Source organism: Electrona antarctica (genome assembly GCF_951216825.1).
Source record: "Electrona antarctica genome assembly, chromosome: 3".
In the NCBI taxonomy this organism is placed as follows: Eukaryota; Metazoa; Chordata; class Actinopteri; order Myctophiformes; family Myctophidae; genus Electrona; species Electrona antarctica.
Genome location: NC_136808.1, coordinates 59,911,460 through 59,934,260, shown reverse-complemented (window position 1 = coordinate 59,934,260; position 22,801 = coordinate 59,911,460). Strand labels below are relative to the sequence as shown.

Sequence of the window (22,801 nt, the reverse complement as noted above, 5' to 3'; positions counted from 1 at the left end):
GGAGAGGCTGAGATGGTTATGAAACATGTCCAATTGGAGTGGTGGCTGGAGAGGCTGAGATGGTTATGAAACACCTGATCAATTTATATTGATCAGGTGGAGTGGTGGCTGGAGAGGCTGAGGATGGTTATGAAACACCTGATCAATTTATATGATCTATCTATAATCTACGCATGTCCAATTGGAGTGGTGGCTGGAGAGGCTGAGATGGTTATGAAACACCTGATCAATTTATATTGATCAGGTGGAGTGGTGGCTGGAGAGGCTGAGATGGTTATGAAACACCTGATCAATTTATAGGAATGAAATGACTGAAAATCAATAAGACACACTTAAGACGCATACAAGTTTAACATTTTATTTACGTTTGATTGGGAGAGGAAGCGAGCGATTAATGCATCTCATTGCACAGAGGGGGGCTGGAACCCCGTGGCTACGTATGGGGGGGGGGATGCATGTACAGTGACGGACAAACAGGTTAAAGTTCATTCGCTTTATTAAAACTCGACAGGGCGCTGAAGGGGTGGGTCTCTCTCTCTTGCGCGTGCACGCGCCCCGCCGCTGCAGCAACTCCAAGATGGACAGAATGATCATGGAGGAAGGAATGATGATGTCACAACATTTGGAAGAAGTGCGGAGGCGAGGAAAATATGGAAGTGCAGCGTCGGCGGTAAAGAAAACAAACAAAACACACAAACAAAATGACAAAGTGCCAGAACTTCAAAGGTAGAGTGATGCTGGGAGGAGGGGAGATGGGGGGGGGGGGATCTCAGAGAAAACAAGGTAGGTCAGAAAAGCAAGGTAGGTCGGGGGGGGGGGGGAAGGGTGACGCAACATCTGGTTTATTTATAGATTTATTTATTTATCCCTGTCACATGGAATACCCTGGATGTGCGCGCGCGCGTGTATGTGTGTGTGTGTGTGTGCACGTGCGTGTGTGTGTGTGTGTGTGTGTGTGTGTAAATATATATCCATAATCTAGTTATATATATATTTATATGGACTTTCTCCCCACCCTCCCATCCTGCTTCCCTGTGGCTCTTTTAAAAGGACCAGGACCTCGTGGACAGACGGGGCCCTCCTCAGACAGACAGACAGACGACCCGAGGTGTTTTAAAGGACCAGGCCCTCGTAGGCGGGGCCCTCAGAGGACCAGGCCCTCGTAGGCGGGGCCCTCGGACTCGGGGGACTCCCGTTGCAGGCGCAGGTGCTCCAGTGTGTTGTGGAAGTGTTTGTTGATCTGCTCCGTCTCCTCGCTGGCCTCCAGGTTGGGCAGGTCCTCCCTGACCTTCTGGATGAGCTGGTTCAGCACCTGCATCGTCACCTGGAGGTTCGAGGAGAACAGCAGGACATTGTAACATTTCACACACGAACGGCCACTAGTCCATCACCCCAAGCCAGGATTGAACCCATGACCCACGGTTCACCAGTCTGGGCAACAACCCCCTTCACCAAAAGGTAGCTCCCTCAGAAGGGGGAGTTATGGCCAAATATGGTTTGGTGAAATAGGCCCCAGGTCTTTTAACCCCAGGATAACACATTAAAGTGAAATAGGCCCCAGGTCTTTTAACCCCAGGATAACACATTAAAGTGAAATAGGCCCCAGGTCTTTTAACCCCAGGATAACACATTAAAGTGTAATGAACCCGTCACGACCCATTGTCTAGGGGTCTAAAGTAGTAACATAAAATGGAAGAACTGCTGGCCGTAACAGAACCACTTGGTTTTTTTTCTTCACATGCATTTAGAAAATACAAAACCATTGAAAAAAAAATGTATCCCTAAGAAATATCAAACCATAAAAGCCCAAATTAAAGTGCACCACTAGCCTGTAGCTTTTGCCATAAAAGTTGTTTTCACAGCGTTTAGTTCGACACTGCCTGACGCAGGCAGCTCATTCCAAAGAGAAATACCCGTGTGCGTGTGTGCGTGTGTGCGCATGCGCATGCATGCTGTATAAAATAACTCTTGCCACAACCTCCAACTCTTGGTATCTCATTACTGTCGGGTACGGTTCAACTCTTGGTATCTCATTACTGTCTGGTACGGTTCAACTCTTGGTATCTCATTACTGTCTGGTACGGTTCAACTCTTGGTATCTCATTACTGTCTGGTACGGTTCAACTCTTGGTATCTCATTACTGTCGGGTACGGTTCAACTCTTGGTATCTCATTACTGTCTGGTACGGTTCAACTCTTGGTATCTCATTACTGTCTGGTACGGTTCAACTCTTGGTATCTCATTACTGTCTGGTACGGTTCAACTCTTGGTATCTCATTACTGTCTGGTACGGTTCAACTCTTGGTATCTCATTACTGTCTGGTACGGTTCAACTCTTGGTATCTCATTACTGTCTGGTACGGTTCAACTCTTGGCATCTCATTACTGTCTGGTACGGTTCAACTCTTGGCATCTCATTACTGTCGGGTACGGTTCAACTCTTGGTATCTCATTACTGTCTGGTACGGTTCAACTCTTGGCATCTCATTACTGTCTGGTACGGTTCAACTCTTGGTATCTCATTACTGTCGGGTACGGTTCAACTCTTGGTATCTCATTACTGTCTGGTACGGTTCAACTCTTGGCATCTCATTACTGTCTGGTACGGTTCAACTCTTGGTATCTCATTACTGTCTGGTACGGTTCAACTCTTGGTATCTCATTACTGTCTGGTACGGTTCAACTCTTGGTATCTCATTACTGTCTGGTACGGTTCAACTCTTGGTATCTCATTACTGTCGGGTACGGTTCAACTCTTGGTATCTCATTACTGTCTGGTACGGTTCAACTCTTGGTATCTCATTACTGTCTGGTACGGTTCAACTCTTGGTATCTCATTACTGTCGGGTACGGTTCAACTCTTGGTATCTCATTACTGTCTGGTACGGTTCAACTCTTGGCATCTCATTACTGTCTGGTACGGTTCAACTCTTGGTATCTCATTACTGTCGGGTACGGTTCAACTCTTGGTATCTCATTACTGTCTGGTACGGTTCAACTCTTGGCATCTCATTACTGTCTGGTACGGTTCAACTCTTGGTATCTCATTACTGTCTGGTACGGTTCAACTCTTGGTATCTCATTACTGTCTGGTACGGTTCAACTCTTGGTATCTCATTACTGTCTGGTACGGTTCAACTCTTGGTATCTCATTACTGTCTGGTACGGTTCAACTCTTGGTATCTCATTACTGTCGGGTACGGTTCAACTCTTGGTATCTCATTACTGTCTGGTACGGTTCAACTCTTGGTATCTCATTACTGTCGGGTACGGTTCAACTCTTGGTATCTCATTACTGTCTGGTACGGTTCAACTCTTGGTATCTCATTACTGTCTGGTACGGTTCAACTCTTGGTATCTCATTACTGTCTGGTACGGTTCAACTTAGTTTCATACTGATGTATGCTCTTAAAGTGTGAGGCGTGTCTTTTTGCAGCCGCTTACCGCATCGTTTTCACGCTCGTAGAAGCAGACGTATCTGTTGAGGATCTCGATGAAGAGTTGGACCTGCAGCGACGGGTCCATGCACTGGTTGGCGATCTTCAACGCCTTCTTTAGACACTCCATCACTCGCTTCCCGTCGCGGATCTGAGCAAAAAAAAAATACAAAAAAATAAAGGGATCATCTGTGGCTCCTCAAACCGGGAACGGCCCACAACGTGATTGTCACGAGGAGCATTTCTGATAATCGGCCCAATTATCCCGTAGCGTGAGCCCAACTTTCATACACAAAACAACAATGCTAAATGTCTCTCACGTCCTCTCCGTTCTTGTCGGTGCTCCGTCCGGACCAGAAGAGGTGGGCGCAGATGCTGACGGCGCGACACTGGTCGGGCTTCTTGAGCAGCTTGGAGGCGGCCAGCGCACACTGCGTCCGGAGAGGCTCGTGGTTCTCCTCGCTGAAGCATCGCGTGCGCTCAAAGGTGCCGATGATCAGTGTGATGGCCGCCAGCTGGGCTTTGGAGTCACTGATCTCGTCCTCGTACAGAGAGAAGGCCTGGGGGTAAGGGAGGATGGAAGAACAGATGCAGAGGTCAAATGGTTATTTAAACCAGACAGGCACAATATTAGTTGAAAATAAGCGATAATACTAAGCTAATGAGCATCAAGTTGATGCGTTGTGAGCTTGTACATCAGCTACTTCCCACTACACTTAAAGGGACATTTCACCGCTGCTAGAAACTGCAGTCACTCAATGTTAATATATTTCGGCAGCCAACAGGCTTCTTTTGTTTAAAGTGGGAAATTTGGTAAATATACTGTCTTTTTTATTGGCCTAAAATATTGTATACATTCATGAATCCTCTTTTTTTTAATAGGGGTTTCTTGTGACCCAACCGTTCAGCAAGAGGATTCAAGAATGTATGTATATAGACAATATTTTAGGCCAATAGAAAAGACTATATACCAAATTTCCAACCCACAACCCCGACTGCCGGACAGTACCAATAGTATTTGTAGTAGATAACAGAAGCATTTGAAATTTGCACCCTATGGTCATAAAAGTAATGTAGTCTGTGTGTTTGCTTTAGTGCACTTCCCCTTCTTGTGGGGAGGCTGCGTGGAGGTGGGACTTGTAGTCCAGGAAGGCAGTGAGACCACATGACACACACATTACAATCCCCAGGAAAGTGTTTCTTGTGCCCTAATCATCTTTAAATAAGATCTGGTTGCAAAAGGGGTGAAGTGGCTGATTAGAAACTGACATTCCGTAATATTCTTGTATGTTCTCTTTTAGAAGTTAGAACCAAAACAAACGCAAACAAATCAACATCCTGTTGATGTTACTATTTAAACTGGGACTGCATCCATGGATTCAGATCATCAAAAAGTACAAACAGGAATTTGGTATGACCTGGGATTAGTTTCTTTTGCTGTCCAGACTTGATCAAATCTGGACCAAAAATGTGACATGGGCTGCCTACCTCCCTAGGGCTCCCATGGGCTCCCTAGGGCTCCCATGGGCTGCCTAGGGCTCCCATGGGCTGCCTAGGGCTCCCATGGGCTGCCTACCTCCCTAGGGCTCCCATGGGCTGCCTAGGGCTCCCATGGGCTGCCTACCTCCCTAGGGCTCCCATGGGCTCCCTAGGGCTCCCATGGGCTGCCTACCTCCCTAGGGCTCCCATGGGCTCCCTAGGGCTCCCATGGGCTGCCTACCTCCCTAGGGCTCCCATGGGCTCCCTAGGGCTCCCATGGGCTGCCTACCTCCCTAAGGCTCCCATGGGCTCCCTAGGGCTCCCATGGGCTGCCTACCTCCCTAGGGCTCCCATGGGCTCCCTAGGGCTCCCATGGGCTGCCTACCTCCCTAGGGCTCCCATGGGCTGCCTACCTCCCTAGGGCTCCCATGGGCTGCCTACCTCCCTAGGGCTCCCATGGGCTGCCTACCTCCCTAGGGCTCCCATGGGCTCCCTAGGGCTCCCATGGGCTGCCTACCTCCCTAGGGCTCCCATGGGCTCCCTAGGGCTCCCATGGGCTGCCTACCTCCCTAGGGCTCCCATGGGCTCCCATGGGCTGCCTACCTCCCTAGGGCTCCCTAGGGCTCCCATGGGCTGCCTACCTCCCTAGGGCTCCCATGGGCTCCCTAGGGCTGCCATGGGCTCCCTAGGGCTCCCATGGGCTGCCTACCTCCCTAGGGCTCCCATGGGCTCCCATGGGCTCCCTAGGGCTCCCATGGGCTCCCTAGGGCTCCCATGGGGTCCCTAGGGCTCCCATGGGCTCCCTAGGGCTCCCATGGGCTGCCTACCTCCCTAGGGCTCCCATGGGCTCCCTAGGGCTCCCATGGGGTCCCTAGGGCTCCCATGGGCTCCCTAGGGCTCCCATGGGCTCCCTAGGGCTCCCATGGGGTCCCTAGGGCTCCCATGGGCTCCCTAGGGCTCCCATGGGCTGCCTACCTCCCTAGGGCTCCCATGGGGTCCCTAGGGCTCCCATGGGCTCCCTAGGGCTCCCATGGGCTGCCTACCTCCCTAGGGCTCCCATGGGCTCCCTAGGGCTCCCATGGGCTGCCTACCTCCCTAAGGCTCCCATGGGCTCCCTAGGGCTCCCATGGGCTCCCTAGGGCTCCCATGGGCTGCCTACCTCCCTAGGGCTCCCATGGGCTCCCTAGGGCTCCCATGGGCTGCCTACCTCCCTAGGGCTCCCATGGGCTCCCTAGGGCTCCCATGGGCTGCCTACCTCCCTAGGGCTCCCATGGGCTGCCTACCTCCCTAGGGCTCCCATGGGCTCCCTAGGGCTCCCATGGGCTCCCATGGGCTGCCTACCTCCCTAGGGCTCCCATGGGCTGCCTACCTCCCTAGGGCTCCCATGGGCTGCCTACCTCCCTAGGGCTCCCATGGGCTCCCTAGGGCTCCCATGGGCTGCCTACCTCCCTAGGGCTCCCATGGGCTCCCTAGGGCTCCCATGGGCTCCCATGGGCTGCCTACCTCCCTAGGGCTCCCATGGGCTGCCTACCTCCCTAGGGCTCCCATGGGCTGCCTACCTCCCTAGGGCTCCCATGGGCTCCCTAGGGCTCCCATGGGCTCCCATGGGCTGCCTACCTCCCTAGGGCTCCCATGGGCTGCCTACCTCCCTAGGGCTCCCATGGGCTGCCTACCTCCCTAGGGCTCCCATGGGCTGCCTACCTCCCTAGGGCTCCCATGGGCTGCCTACCTCCCTAGGGCTCCCATGGGCTGCCTACCTCCCTAAGGCTCCCATGGGCTCCCTAGGGCTCCCATGGGCTCCCATGGGCTGCCTACCTCCCTAGCACTTATCATTCCGTTTATATTTTCTTTTTTTTTGTTTATTTATTTTTTTATGGAGGGACAGACAGTAGGCTGACAGGAAATGGGGAGAGAGATGGGGGGGGAAGACATGCAGTAAAGGCCGTCGGGATCGGGAGTCGAACCCACGGCACACTGCCAGACTGGATTACCAGCCAAGGTGCCTGGACCACTGAGCCACGGCCCAGGCCCCGTTTCTATTCTTTATTGTTTTCGGTTCCAAACATTCCCTCAGTAAGGTCAACATAAATTACTTCAAGGTTAAAGTTGATGACATAGTAGTCTCTTCCAGCAAAGAAGAGATGACATATTTGGGCTGTATTCTCTGACAGGTGAAAGCAAAGCATGGCAACAAGGGTGATGAAAAAAGTAAGAAGATTCCTGGGCAGAATTTCCTCTTTCATTTGCTCTCAAAACTCTTGCATGAGCTCTAATTCATCCCTCCTTTGACTATGCTTCCACCTCTTGGTTCTCCAGCATCACAATGACACTTAAGACTAAGCTTCAGACCTCCCAAAACAAACAGATTTGACTACTCCTCGGCCAGGGGCCCATTACCCACCCCTTTCCAACCCATTTTGCTAGTCTAAACTGGCTCCGGGTAGAAGACAGAGTTAAGCAATTGTAAATGCAGCCTTGCCCTCAATACCCACATACCTGACTAACTATAGTATACGGATTAGTTAACTATAGCCTATAGAACGAGCACCGCCGCTGTTGTGTATTGGCTCGCGGTGCGTTCATGCTGCAGTACCTACGATCCGCCAGCATGTTCATTTTGCTTTAATGATTTCGTCTCGGTGTGGGGGCTATAGTTCCAGACTCTATATAGCATTCTGTTACTCAGCTCATGGGGGCTATAGTTCCAGACTCTATATAGCATTATGTTACTCAGCTCATGGGGGCTATAGTTCCAGACTCTATATAGCATTCCTTACTCAGCTCATGGGGGCTATAGTTCCAGACTCTATATAGCATTCTGTTACTCAGCTCATGGGGGCTATAGTTCCAGACTCTATATAGCATTATGTTACTCAGCTCATGGGGGCTATAGTTCCAGACTCTATATAGCATTCCTTACTCAGCTCATGGGGGCTATAGTTCCAGACTCTATATAGCATTCTGTTACTCAGCTCATGGGGCTATAGTCCCAGACTCTATATAGCATTCTGTTACTCAGCTCATGGGGGCTATAGTTCCAGACTCTATATAGCATTCCTTACTCAGCTCATGGGGCTGTAGTTCCAGACTCTATATAGCTTTCGAAGATTGTGGAATAGTTGTCTGGCTACGCGAGACTACCTGTGACATGAACTCTGATGTTGAACAGACTTGGTGTGGGTCTGTTGCCTCCGCAAGTTCCAAATGCTTCCATCATACAGTCTGGAGCAATGGAAGAGCCATCATGAGTAAAATATAAAGCGGAAGTGGAGCCTCCTCCCAACTTCAGTTTCGTCTTTACAGTAGCGCAAATGTATTCTAATAGAAATAGAAATCATCTAAGCATATATAGCTTGTTGCTTAGCAGAAAAGAATGGGGCTATAGTTCCAGACTCTATATAGCATTCTGTTACTCAGCTCATGGGGGCTATAGTTCCAGACTCTATATAGCATTCTGTTACTCAGCTCATGGGGGCTATAGTTCCAGACTCTATATAGCATTATGTTACTCAGCTCATGGGGGCTATAGTTCCAGACTCTATATAGCATTCCTTACTCAGCTCATGGGGGCTATAGTTCCAGACTCTATATAGCATTCTGTTACTCAGCTCATGGGGCTATAGTCCCAGACTCTATATAGCATTCTGTTACTCAGCTCATGGGGGCTATAGTTCCAGACTCTATATAGCATTCCTTACTCAGCTCATGGGGCTGTAGTTCCAGACTCTATATAGCTTTCGAAGATTGTGGAATAGTTGTCTGGCTACGCGAGACTACCTGTGACATGAACTCTGATGTTGAACAGACTTGGTGTGGGTCTGGTCACAGCCATAGAGTAAGACAGAGTTACGACATTGACGGGGCAGAAAACAGCCTGGTCACGTGGTTCATGTACTCGCACGAGCCCATAGACCCATAGGCTGCATTCCGTAAACTTCCAGTTGTCCCTTTTCAATAGAAGTCTATGTAGAAGAGCCTGGCCCCATGAAGTGAACGGAGTTGTCGTAACTCTGTCTTACTCGATGGCTCTGGTTACCTGTGACATGAACTGTGATATTGAACAGATTGGTGTGGGTCCATTTCTGTTACCTGTGACATGAACTGTGATATTGAACAGATTGGTGTGGGTCCGTTTCTGTTACCTGTGACATGAACTGTGATATTGAACAGATTGGTGTGGGTCCGTTTCTGTTACCTGTGACATGAACTGTGATATTGAACAGATTGGTGTGGGTCCGTTTCTGTTACCTGTGACATGAACTGTGATATTGAACAGATTGGCGTGGGTCCGTTTCTGTTACCTGTGACATGAACTGTGATATTGAACAGATTGGCGTGGGTCCGTTTCTGTTACCTGTGACATGAACTGTGATATTGAACAGATTGGCGTGGGTCCGTTTCTGTTACCTGTGACATGAACTGTGATATTGAACAGATTGGTGTGGGTCCGTTTCTGTTACCTGTGATTGAACTGTGATATTGAACAGATTGGTGTGGGTCCGTTTCTGTTACCTGTGACATGAACTGTGATATTGAACAGATTGGTGCGGGTCCGTTTCTGTTACCTGTGATTGAACTGTGATATTGAACAGATTGGTGTGGGTCCGTTTCTGTTACCTGTGACATGAACTGTGATATTGAACAGATTGGTGTGGGTCCGTTTCTGTTACCTGTGACATGAACTGTGATATTGAACAGATTGGTGTGGGTCCGTTTCTGTTATCTGTGATTGAACTGTGATATTGAACAGATTGGTGTGGGTCCGTTTCTGTTACCTGTGACATGAACTGTGATATTGAACAGATTGGTGTGGGTCCGTTTCTGTTACCTGTGACATGAACTGTGATATTGAACAGATTGGCGTGGGTCCGTTTCTGTTACCTGTGATTGAACTGTGATATTGAACAGATTGGCGTGGGTCCGTTTCTGTTACCTGTGACATGAACTGTGATATTGAACAGATTGGTGTGGGTCCGTTTCTGTTACCTGTGATTGAACTGTGATATTGAACAGATTGGTGTGGGTCCGTTTCTGTTACCTGTGACATGAACTCTGATATTGAACAGATTGGCGTGGGTCCGTTTCTGTTACCTGTGACATGAACTCTGATATTGAACAGATTGGTGTGGGTCCGTTTCTGTTATCTGTGATTGAACTGTGATATTGAACAGATTGGCGTGGGTCCGTTTCTGTTACCTGTGACATGAACTGTGATATTGAACAGATTGGCGTGGGTCCGTTTCTGTTATCTGTGATTGAACTGTGATATTGAACAGATTGGCGTGGGTCCGTTTCTGTTACCTGTGACATGAACTGTGATATTGAACAGATTGGTGTGGGTCCGTTTCTGTTACCTGTGACATGAACTGTGATATTGAACAGATTGGCGTGGGTCCGTTTCTGTTACCTGTGATTGAACTGTGATATTGAACAGATTGGCGTGGGTCCGTTTCTGTTACCTGTGACATGAACTGTGATATTGAACAGATTGGTGTGGGTCCGTTTCTGTTACCTGTGATTGAACTGTGATATTGAACAGATTGGCGTGGGTCCGTTTCTGTTACCTGTGATTGAACTGTGATATTGAACAGATTGGTGTGGGTCCGTTTCTGTTACCTGTGATTGAACTGTGATATTGAACAGATTGGTGTGGGTCCGTTTCTGTTACCTGTGACATGAACTCTGATATTGAACAGATTGGCGTGGGTCCGTTTCTGTTACCTGTGACATGAACTCTGATATTGAACAGATTGGTGTGGGTCCGTTTCTGTTATCTGTGATTGAACTGTGATATTGAACAGATTGGCGTGGGTCCGTTTCTGTTACCTGTGACATGAACTGTGATATTGAACAGATTGGCGTGGGTCCGTTTCTGTTATCTGTGATTGAACTGTGATATTGAACAGATTGGCGTGGGTCCGTTTCTGTTACCTGTGATTGAACTGTGATATTGAACAGATTGGCGTGGGTCCGTTTCTGTTACCTGTGACATGAACTGTGATATTGAACAGATTGGTGCGGGTCCGTTTCTGTTACCTGTGACATGAACTCGTAGGCCACCGTCTCGTGGTTCTCAAAACCGATCTCGCCGGCGGCTAGCGCCCCCTGGAGGAAGAGACGGAGAGGCAGCTCCGCCAGCTCCGCCTTGATGAGTGCACTGATGGTCTGGTGGGCGAACGAGAAGATCTTCTGACACTTCTTCTCCCACTTGTCATCCTGAGAGAAGTTCACAGACACACAGGAACGTTGAAGAGGACTGTATGGAGACCAGTTCATAGAGAAACATACAGCATATCGTCGCTCTTATCTCCATATTTAAACTTTGTGTTTTTCTCAATTGAATACCATACTTGATCATCATACAGCGTCACACAAAAGCACCAAAAGTAGAAGATCCACAAGCTCGAGATGTGGAATGAAGTGACATGTTTTGAGCTTGTAGATCTGCTACTTTAGCTATTTTTGAATTTTAATCCTTAAAGGGGAATTCCACTTATTTTCAACATTTTACTATGTCATTAATATACCTTAGAGCTTAGAGAGGTGCTGTGTGGAAATAATAAAACAAGTCCCCCCATTCTGTGTTTCCTAGAACTGGAGGTCTGAAAAAAATCATTAACATGGTGAATCACATCTTGATGATGTCATCAAGATGTGATTCACCATGTTAATGATTTTTTTGTTAATGATTTTTCTAGGAAACACAGAATGGGGGGACTTTTTATTATTTCCACACAGCACCTCTAAGGTATATTAATGACATAGTAAAATGTTGAAAATGAGTGGTATTCCCCTTTAACAATTTTGGACATATGGGATTTCCACCCGACAGAGACGATAAGCAGAGCTTGCAGATCTTTTGTGTGATGCTATAGTATGGTAGAGCATACATTTGCGAAACATAAAATATAAAAAAATGGCTTCTGCCGACAGCTACATTATTGCGAACGAAGTGAGCACTAACTATAGAAGCTGGCCAAAACGGTCTGTGTGTGTGTGTGTGTGTGTGTGTGTGTGTGTGTGTGTCACGCTGTAACACCACCCGCCCGCCACCAGAGGGCAACTGAAATTGGAACGATACAGAGGTCTCTGTGTGTGTGTGTGTGTGTGTGTGTGTGTGTGTGTGTGTCAGACTGCCACAACAGCTTCGTTCGCTTCCCGCGTTTACGTGTCTTACTTGTAATAGTATGGTGTGTGTGTGTGTGTGTGTGTGTGTGTGTGTGCCCGTGCGTATACCGATGAGGAGTTCTCCTTATATCTGAAGGCGAGCTGATAGGCTGCGAACACCAGAGGAGGGAGAGTGTAGCGGATCCGCTGGTTGCCCCCGGCTCCAAAGTGCTTGCGTGCCGTGTTCAGTATCTGCGCACAGAACGCAGGAACACTCAAACAAACTCATTCCAATTTACAAGACGGTTAAAAAGACAATGGTGGATAATATAACACAGTAAAGACATCCACTTAATTCCACTGTGGTCCCGACACATACTTACGAAATAACACAGACTACACCATTTAGATAAACTAACAATTTACAGCAGATCATTTTTTAAATTACACTCTTTATCATAATAGCCTAAAGTAAATATATTAGGAGCTACTTGCTCACACTACTGCCATCATCTCAAGAAGCCATGATTTAATTCTACCTAATTCTAAGAAAGAAGGTTTCTTTCTGGAAACGTAGCACTCTATAGTGTATATTCATTGTTTCATAATATAGATAATAGATATTCCACTGTTGGGTTCTTAGCTTACGTATGGGTCTTGATGACTATATTTATGTATTTGATGTTTTCGTTCTTGCTTACTGTAAATCGCTCTGGATTAAGAGTGTCTGCTCTTAATCAGAAGCTTTAGGTTTATTGTATGAATGGTTTTTGGTCCTATCCATGGGCCTGGTTTTCAAGATACTGACAGGACCAGTGGACCAGGACCAGGACCAGGACCAGTGCCTGGCAGCCAGTGTAATGCTTTTTGTGTTATCCTTTTAGCATTATTGTAGTTTTTGCAAACTGTTAAGTAAAGTATTCAATGGATAAAACAACTCCAGAGTTGTTCTCACCAGGTACTGCTGGTCGGGGTCGTCTGACTGCAGCAGGTGGATGAAGCGTCCCACCAGGCTCTGCTCCTCTGCAAAGTCCTCTGGGTCTGGGTCTTCTGCTGGCTGGTCTGGCTGGTCCTGGATCAGCGTCGACACCAAGCTCAGGATTGAGTCCACCTGCAGAGAGGGAAAGAGAGGCGGGGGAGAGAGAGAGGTCGGATCCCATTAAATTGATTGATTATTAACGGCCGTTCAGAATAAGAGCTCTTATGAATGGTGGTCTATGGGCGGCAGGCTGCAGCTCATCCAGTGCCACCTGGTGGATACCAGTTTTGGCCCTCGTTGACACCGAAGCCCATTATAAATAAAAGAATACAAAATAAATTCTATTGTGCATGGCATCACCTGCACACCAGATTAGAGGAATTCTCAAAATATGGATAAAAAAAATAAAAAAATAAATAAAGAATATTTTAAAAAAAAAGGCGCCCAAAGGCGCCATTGGCACTCTCGGACACCAGGGGGAGGCGTCCAAAGGCATCAGGTGGCACTGAGACAGTTAAACGTCAGCAGGGAACGAGTTAAAAATGTAAGGCCGGATAACATCATTTCTGCACACATGAGATGGGCTCCAAACATAAGAGCATAAAATGGGCTCTAAATCCGACGTTAGCGTGGCAGTTCTCACCTGCTCCTGAGCCATGATGGTGGTGTTGTACTCCAGCGTGTTGGTGAGGACGTAGCAGCTCATGCTCTTGCGGGACTCGTAGTCAAAGTACTCAAAGAGCGGCGGGAAGTGTTTGAGCTGCAGCACAGTCAGCACGTTGTTGTAGGTGTCCACCGGGATCTTCAGCAGTCTGGTTAGCTCCTTGGACACCGCACTGCTGGTCGCAATGCTGACACAAAGAACACATGAGACAGTCTGGTTAGCTCCTTGGACACCGCACTGCTGGTCGCAATGCTGACACAAGAACACATGGGACAGTCTGGTTAGCTCCTTGGACACCGCACTGCTGGTCGCAATGCTGACACAAAGAACACATGGGACCATTTGTTGTTTTGTTTAGACAGGCAGGTGTGCCCAGGCGGTGGCGTAACCGCCTGGGCACCCGACTGGTAATCCAGTCGCAGTGTGCCGCGGGTTCGACTCCCGAGCCCGACACGGCCTTTACTGCATGTCTTCCCCCATCGCTCTCCGGTTTCCTGTCAGCCTACTGTCTGTCCCTTCAAAAACCAATAAAAGGCGTAAGCCGCAAAAAATATCTTAAAAAAAAAAAAAAGACAGGCAGGTGTGTGTGTGTGTGTGTGGGGGGGGGGCATGTGTTTGTTAGACATACTAACAGTCCACCAGGCATTAGTCCGACAACACCGTCGCTCCCGCCCTGTGCAGCCGGTTACAACTTAACCCATTTTGACCTGAGATCAGATTCTAAAAATGTCTTCCCGACATCCTGACAGTTTTCTGAAAAAGCTATGTTTCTATATCAGTCGTTCTTCGATTTTTCAAAAATAGAAGACCTACAAGCTCGTAGCGCGCCACTCGGTGGCGCGCTATGAGCTTGTAGATCTGCTATTTTTCAATAGCTAAAGCATAACATAATGCTAACACCAAAAGGGGTTCCCGCCCAAAATGGGTTAAGGCCTATTCATAGTCCAGTTTTCCGTGAAGAGGTGACCACCGAAACGGTGGTTAGTAAAGACAGAGAGATGTGTCGTGTGAGCGGTGACCACCGCGGCGTGACGTGATGTTGTATAGTTTTCACTTTTCGGTGGTCACCTCTTCACCGAAAACTGGACTATGAATAGGCCTTAACACGTTGCCGGTTAAAACTCGTCCATGCGCGGCGGGTTAACCCATTTTGGGCGGGAACCCCTTTTGGTGTTAGCATTATGTTATGCTTTAGCTATTGAAAAATAGCAGATCTACAAGCTCATAGCTTGTAGCTACGAGCTTGTAGGTCTGCTATTTTTGAAAAATCGAAGAACGACTGACATAGAAACATAGCTTTTTCAGAAAACTGTCAGGATGTAGAAGACATTTTTAGAATCTGATCTCAGGTCAAAATGGGTTAACACTAACCCATGGCTCCCAACATGCGTGGCAGGTTACAACTAACCTGTGGCGGGTTAAAACTAACCCATGGCTTCCAGAAGGGTTAGAACACCAAAAGGTGTTCCTGCCCAGAATGGGTTTAAGTACAATTTTGAGGTATTTGTACTTTACTGGAGTATTTCCAAAACTACTACTCCACTAGATCTCGGATCCAAATGTTTTACTTTGACTCTACTACATGTATTTGAATACTTTGTTGATTTTGATTATAATTACAAAAACATGCGGCCATTTGAAAATAGCCGATCTACAAGCTCACGATGCGTCACGATGCGATGCATACAAGTACATTTTGAACATCAGACTTTTACTTGTAACGTAAGTATTGGCACTGTTTCCACCACAAGGCCTTACTGTTCGAGGTTGAGCTTGTTGAAGATCTCCACGGTGCTCTCCAGGACTTTGTCCACATAGTCCACACGGTCAGGGTAGCACTTCATGGCCAGGTTGATGAGAGACACCTGGAGAGACACCACGTCCTCCGACGGCATGTCCTGGCGAGACTGGAGAAGGATTCAGGAAATGAGACGGGAGGTGAGACACCAAAAAAGCAGGAAGCGCCGCGAGAGGAACCCCAAAGCATGAACCAAAAGCCAAACTGAAACCATAAAATGCATTTTCACATCCCTCATCCCAGGGGATAGCCCTCGCAGGGCTATCCCTCATAGCGTGTCTGCTGTGTTCACATCCCCTCATATAGTCCAGTAATAATGTGATTTGACCTCTAACTAATTGCAAAAAAAACAAACTCAACTGATTTTGCATCTTCAATATATCCTGAATAACAGAAAGAAAGTTGCCTGGAATTGTCTGAGGGGAAAGTGTTGAAAATGGCCTGTACAGTATGGCCACCATTGACATCCTATTATAAGGCAATATTTTCTAAATTTCCTTATGCTTTAAGTAGCATGTGACATATCAAACTAGGTTGTTGTCATGATGCTGAAGCCATTCCAAGCATTAGTTTTGCATAAAAACACTCATTGGGCTAAATTTGGCCATAGCAACTTGCCAAAATGTAATGAGGTCAGCACATTTGGGCAAGTTGCTATGGCCAAATTTAGCCCAATGAGTGTTTTTATGCAAAACTAATGCTTGGAATGGATTCAGCATCATGAAAACCCCCTAGTTTGATATGTCACATGCTACTTAAAGCATAAGGACATTTAGAAAATATTACCTTATAATAGGATGTCAATGGTGGCCATACTGTACAGGCTATTTTCAACACTTTCCCCTCAGACAATTCCAGGCAACTTTTTTTCTGTTATTCAGGATATATTGAAGATGCAAAATCAGCTGAGTTCGTTTTTTTTGCAATTAGTTAGAGGTTGATCCTGTATTTTCCATAGATTTCCTGTACTAATAGCCCTGCGAGGGCTAGTGCCATGTCTGCTGTGTTCAGTTAACACTGTTACTGCCCAGCGTCAGTTGGAACCAGTACATTCTACATTGCCTCCCCTTTTCAAGGTAACACAGTCCCCCATTCGCTTGACCGGATGTAGCATAGCGGCTAACCAAATGATCCAAATCCATCGAGGGGCATGAATTATTTTACCGCGACTAGCGGCGGGACCGCGACAGGCCGACAAAAAACGTGTGTTTTGATTAGAATCGTAATCTGTGATTTAGATTCAGAGAAATCAGTGGGAGAGGATTTTGGCACCCATTTATTATAATGGAGGGGGATCATTTCGCCAAACGACTTCCGGTTTTGAATGTTGTGCAAGTGACGCTCATAGACAGTGGTGTAGCGCTCATAGACAGTGGTGTAGCGCTCATAGACAGTGGTGTAGCGCTCATAGACAGTGGTGTAGCGCTCATATACAGTGGTGTAGCGCTCATAGACAGTGGTGTAGCGCTCATAGACAGTGGTGTAGCGCTCATAGACAGTGGTGTAGCGCTCATAGACAGTGGTGTAGCGCTCATAGACAGTGGTGTAGCGCTCATAGACAGTGGTGTAGCGCTTCTCGATATCAAACAAATATAAAGCATTGATTTAAAAGGCGGATCTCTCCGTCTAGGGCAGATAACAGATGGGTTTGATAAGACGGAGATCTTCGTCTTGGGCAGTTATGAACTTCAAAAACTAGGTTTAGAAACTTTGCACATTGTTCTTGCGTCTACACAGAACATCTGGGGTTGAGTGTCAAGGAAAACTGTTAAAACCATTAAACCATTGTCTGCAGCATTGGAAAGATATTTGCAGTGAAAATAAGAAATAAATACTGGTGACATGTACCTGGATGACAGTGGCGACTTGCTGGGAGAATATGTCAAACAGTTTGATTTCAGCTGGTATGCCAGGGCCATCTTCTCGGTGAGCAAACAGTGCTAGTCTGAAGCACAGAACATTAAATGACATTAGCTTGTTTAACCTGAAAAGGTTTATGTATCAATGTTTTATGTGAATACATTTCGAGTATATAATTAAATAAATTGTTAATAGGATCAATATAAGTCAATTAATATATGATCACCCTTCCACAGTAGTAGCTTTTTCATATTTTCCTATATAATGCCTCATTTGCATATTAAATTTGTAATACAATAAATCATTGTCTGCGTGTAAGTACTCAACCGGGGAAGTTTCATGGTGATAACAATCTAATATAGGTATGGTTTTGCCCACTCAATTCATAATTAACGTTCCAATTTTGGAGCTCTGGCTCATGGACTTAGGAACCAAAAATAACTGAACCGGTTCCCATTGGGAACCAACCGGTGGAAAAGGGGTCTCCTGAATATTCTGTGGTTTTCTCTGTGTGTTCTGAAGACCACAGAAAATCTACTGAATGTTAACACATTGGGCCTCATGCGCCAACCGTTCTTAAGAAGTTCTTAAGAGGAAATTTGTTCTTAGACCCACTTAGGAAGTTTTTAAGAAGGTTTTGGGATCCCTCAATCTTTTCTTAGCTGTGATTTGTTCGTAGGTAAGAACAGAATCTACGCACACTGTGGGGCACTCTTAGGGTGCCTTTTTCGTTCTTAAGTGCAATCTGAAAACATAAAGGGAAAACAGCGCCATCTGCATGATGCTCAAAGTTTGGTCTGAGGACCTCAAGGGGTCCTTGAGGAAGTTCCAGGCAGTCCACAGCAAAATATGGAATATTTTACCACTTTAATCCCATTTTATACTTTGAAAATAGCCAATATACAAGCTCACAAACGCGTCCCATTACTGCCCATTTTGAGCTTGTAGATCGGCTATTTTCAAAACATTTTGATAAATCTTCAAAACATTACCCTAGAAGAAAATATTTTCATATGGGAGTCTGCAGAATGCATGTCAATTTGGTGGTCCTTGACATGAAAATGTTTGAGAACCACTGGTTTAGAGTTCACAACCCAACCCAAACAAACGCACCATACCCACCACATAACACACCCCCCCCGCCATCACCCCCCCCAGTTGACTATTGTGAGATAAATAATAAAATACATTCATGAATATTGAAAATATTAAAATATTGAAATATTGAAAATGTGAACATTTCTGTTCACTTCAGTACCTCCACAGTATTATTGATTTTTAATGTTTGGAGTCTGGTGTTCCACCATATTTAGACTTTAGTTTAGGTATTCTTGACTTCACTCAACTTTATTTCTATGTGTGAGGTCCTGTGAGCTGCAATCACACACAGGTGTGACTGCAGGCAAGGCCATGGAGTCATGCAAAACTACACCCACCTGGGTGAACACAGGTAGGAAAGTGAATTCCCAATGCCTTATATGGGATTGGTGGGGCGGTTCCCTATGGTAATTAGGATGCTAATTAGGATATGTGGGGCGTCTACCTATGATAATTTGAATGAACTGGCACACCCCTTCAAGTTACGAGGATTTGGATTCATCATCATAAGAACATGCTTACGAACAATTCTGCCTACTTAAGAACGTTTCATGAATCTGACTGGACTTCTCTTAGGAATTCACTTAGGAAGAAATGTAAGAGGAAAAGTTAGGAACTTATTGGCGCATGAGGCCCATTGAGAGCCCACGCAAAACTGCCCAAAATCACTTTCACCTAGAAAATCCATTCACATTTTTTATAATTCAGCTGACTGTGGAGACACATGCTGGAACTTTTTACTTTGAAATGTTTTATAGTTTCTGAGTTATTTAATTTAAATGCCAAATGCATTCTCAATGGCGAAAACACAAACTTTGGCACCACGTGTTAAAAAAAAGGAAAAAAAAAGTGTTTTGATTTTTCTGATTTTTTTTAATAAAAATAAAAAATAAATAAAAATATATATATATATTATTTTCTTTCAAATAAAATAAAAATAAAAAATAAATAAAAATATTTATATATATTATTTTTTTTCAAAGACGTCCACAGACGTCTTGGGCTATGCACGTGCGGTAATACCCAAGACGTCCACAGACGTTTTGGGCACAAAATGTGTTAAAAGTTCAGGTTTTGTGGGTGCAATTGAGCTCAGAAAGCCTAAAATAAATAAGAAAAATTACAAAAACATTTTTTTATGTCACGATCCCTTTAACCCATTTAGGCCTGACGTCGAAATTTAAAAAATGTCTTTTTTTAAATGTATTTTTCTGAAAAACCTCATGTTTCTATATCAGTGGTTCTCAATATTTCATGTCAAGAACCCCAAAAATGTATTTGGCCCTGCCGACCCCCATCTGAAAATATGTCATTCCAGGGACACCCCCAGAAGCAAAGATTTGAGCTAAAAACGTTCGCTCTGAAAGAATATATTCAAACATGTGGGCCACATTTTCACGATTTTTCAAAAATAGCAGGCCTACAAGTTCATAGCGCGGCACTCGGTGGCGCGCTATGAGCTTGTAGATCTGCTATTTTTCAATAGCCAAAGTATAACATAATGAAACACCAAAACGGGTTCCCGCCCAAAAATGGGTTAAAAATATAAAATAAGTGTGCTGTGAACGCATTCGTGGCAGCGGTGGCCGAACGGATAGCGGCGCGGCGCGGTCTAGATACCGGAAGGTTCCCAGTTCGAATCAGCCGTCCGACACGTTAAAATTACCACCGCTGAAATGCCCTTGAACAAGGCATCAACCACTACGATGAAATGTGTTCTATGAGCAGGGCCTGGCTGGAAACAAGTTCTTGAGCTTAGCCCAGATACCCTGGGTAAATATAGATTTCATTTCATTTCATTTCATGCATGAGACCTTAGTGTCAACCCCTGAGGCAGCAACGTGGGCTGTGATTGGGCATGAGACCTTAGTGTCAACCCCTGAGGCAGCAACGTGGGCTGTGATTGGGCATGAGACCTTAGTGTCAACCCCTGAGGCAGCAACGTGGGCTGTGATTGGGCATGAGACCTTAGTGTCAACCCCTGAGGCAGCAACGTGGGCTGTGATTGGGCATGAGACCTTAGTGTCAACCCCTGAGGCCGCAACGTGGGCTGTGATTGGGCATGAGACCTTAGTGTCAACCCCTGAGGCAGCAACGTGGGCTGTGATTGGGCATGAGACCTTAGTGTCAACCCCTGAGGCAGCAACGTGGGCTGTGATTGGGCATGAGACCTTAGTGTCAACCCCTGAGGCAGCAACGTGGGCTGTGATTGCTCAACTTCGGGACGATACAGGCATGTATTGCATACAGACCAAATGTTCTATATTGCTCGGCCCTCAACCACGCTGGAAGACTTAATGAACTATTGTATTGTAGAACTATTGTAGACTTTGTAGTCCAGGAAGGAAGTGAGACGACATTTTCATGAACATTTTTTTTTTTTTTTGGTCATGAACATGGCGTCATGACTAAAATATCTTATAAACACATTACACACATACTACAAACCCCAGGAAAGTGTTTATTCTGTCCTAAACATCATTAAAATAAGCTCTGGTTGAAAAAGGGGTGAAGTGGCCTTTTAATAAATATACAATACTAGGTGTGGCTTAGCTGTACATCTCCATTATTTTCACGCTTGTGTAACTACTGTATAATTAGGATATACCCAACAGTGAAATATTCATAATTTCCAGTGATAACCAACAGGTTTTAATTGACTCTAACTCAAGTGTAACTGTAGAGGGACGTGTAAATGGGTGTACCTGTCAATGAGGGCGATAATAATGTTTTTGACGTTGACATGCTGGTGTAGCTCGGCACACGAACGCAGGAACGGATTCAGTGTCTGAAGGTGGAACTCATCTGGGAAAACCTGGTTAGTTGAGAAACAAGAGAACAGAATAGAAACCCATTTAGACCTGAGGCCGATTCTCTAAAAAAAAAATAGTTTTCTGAAAAACCTGTTTCTATGTCAGTGGTGCTCAACCTGTTTCATGTCAAGGACCACCAGAACTATCTGTATTTGACCCCCTATCTGAAGTACCAGGGGAAGCAAAGGTTTTAGTTAAAAACGTTCGCTCTGAAAGAATATATATTCAAAGATTTGTGCCACATTTTCACGATTTTTCAAAAATAGAAGATCTACAAGCTCGGTGGCGCGCTATGAGCTTGTAGATTGTGCTATTTTTCAATAGCTAAAGTATAACATAATGCTTAAAACACCAAAAGGGGTTCCCGTCCTAATGGGTTACAATAGTCAACATAATAATGTAATATGGCCTGGGCCGTGGCTCAGCGGTCCAGGCACCTTGGCCGGTAGCTCGAGTCTGGCAGTGTGCCGCGGGTTCGACTCCCTATCCAGGCGGCCTTTACTGCATGTCACTCCCCCATCTCTCTCCCCATTTCCTGTCAGCCTACTGTCTGTCCCTCTATAAAAATAAAGGCGAAAGCTGCAAAAAAAAACATTCAAAAATAATAATAATAATAATGTAATATAATAGGCATGGCATGGTCTCCCTGTCCAATCGTTACTAGACAATATTGATGAGGTGAGGGGCTGGTTTGTGTTCGAAAACTGTTTTTTTCCCCTGCGCATTTGTATGGGGGGGGGGGGGGGGGGGGGGGGGGGGGGGGGGGGGAAGTGAAGAGAAGTGCTGGCACCCGGAGCTGTGGTTAAATTAGCGCGCAATAAAGGAGTTAATATGATTATGATCATTGATGTACCTGAATGATGCACTCCATAAGGTATTCCTGTGCCAGCGAGTCTCTGCAGTTAACCACCTGCTCCAAGACACCAGCCAGAACGACCTGGAGAGGAGAGAAGATATCAGAGCACTGACAGATGAGCATGTTTTCAAAGACATCTCAATACATGTTTTTTGACTAGTCGTGTAGTCTGTTACAAAAATAAATGTCTAAACAAAATAATACTGACATTTTTAGCTTGCAGCCCTTTTGGAATTTTTGGAATTTTGCTGAGTGGCCCCTGAGCCATCTGAAGTCGAGTAGCCCTGGTCTAGTCACAGCTTCAGCCATGCTTTTCCTTTGACTTTCTACACGTTTCAAACCAATTTGTGCTCTAAGGTTTTAGTTCGTCAAACTAAAACTTTGACATAAGCACACAATAATGTAGTGATCGGATGAATCCAACACACCAAATCACTAAAGTGATTTAGTGTGTTGGATCATCTATCTCAATTAAGTGTACAAGTCTCTGCAAGTAGATTCATACTCTACTGAAATGAATAGCATTCAACTGTGCCGGCCCAGACTGCTAGCCTAGCGGTCCAGGCACTTAGGCTTCAAGTATGTTGCGGGTTCGAGTCCCGATCCCGACGACCTTTGCCACGTGTCTCTCTCTCTCCATTTCCCGTCCATCTACTGTATACTATCAATAAAATAAATATCTTAAGAATTCAACGCACCACGGTACCAT

At 45.8% G+C, this 22,801-nt stretch overlaps 1 protein-coding gene across 1 annotated transcript in view; it reads right to left on the bottom strand.

Moving 5' to 3' along the window:
• Positions 1-344: 344 nt before the first annotated feature.
• vps35 (VPS35 retromer complex component) overlaps positions 345-22,801 on the bottom strand; it is a 38,968-nt gene continuing 16,511 nt past the window's right edge. Inside the window, exons 7-17 of the mRNA XM_079497314.1 lie at positions 22,090-22,173; positions 21,129-21,238; positions 17,314-17,410; positions 15,426-15,574; positions 13,647-13,854; positions 12,980-13,135; positions 12,154-12,276; positions 10,954-11,133; positions 3,759-3,998; positions 3,446-3,589; positions 345-1,324 (exon numbers count right to left, since the gene is read on the bottom strand). Of these exons, the coding sequence (XP_079353440.1) occupies positions 1,145-1,324; positions 3,446-3,589; positions 3,759-3,998; positions 10,954-11,133; positions 12,154-12,276; positions 12,980-13,135; positions 13,647-13,854; positions 15,426-15,574; positions 17,314-17,410; positions 21,129-21,238; positions 22,090-22,173 (1,671 nt within the window). The 3' untranslated portion in view covers positions 345-1,144. The remainder of the gene's footprint in view (positions 1,325-3,445; positions 3,590-3,758; positions 3,999-10,953; positions 11,134-12,153; positions 12,277-12,979; positions 13,136-13,646; positions 13,855-15,425; positions 15,575-17,313; positions 17,411-21,128; positions 21,239-22,089; positions 22,174-22,801) is intronic.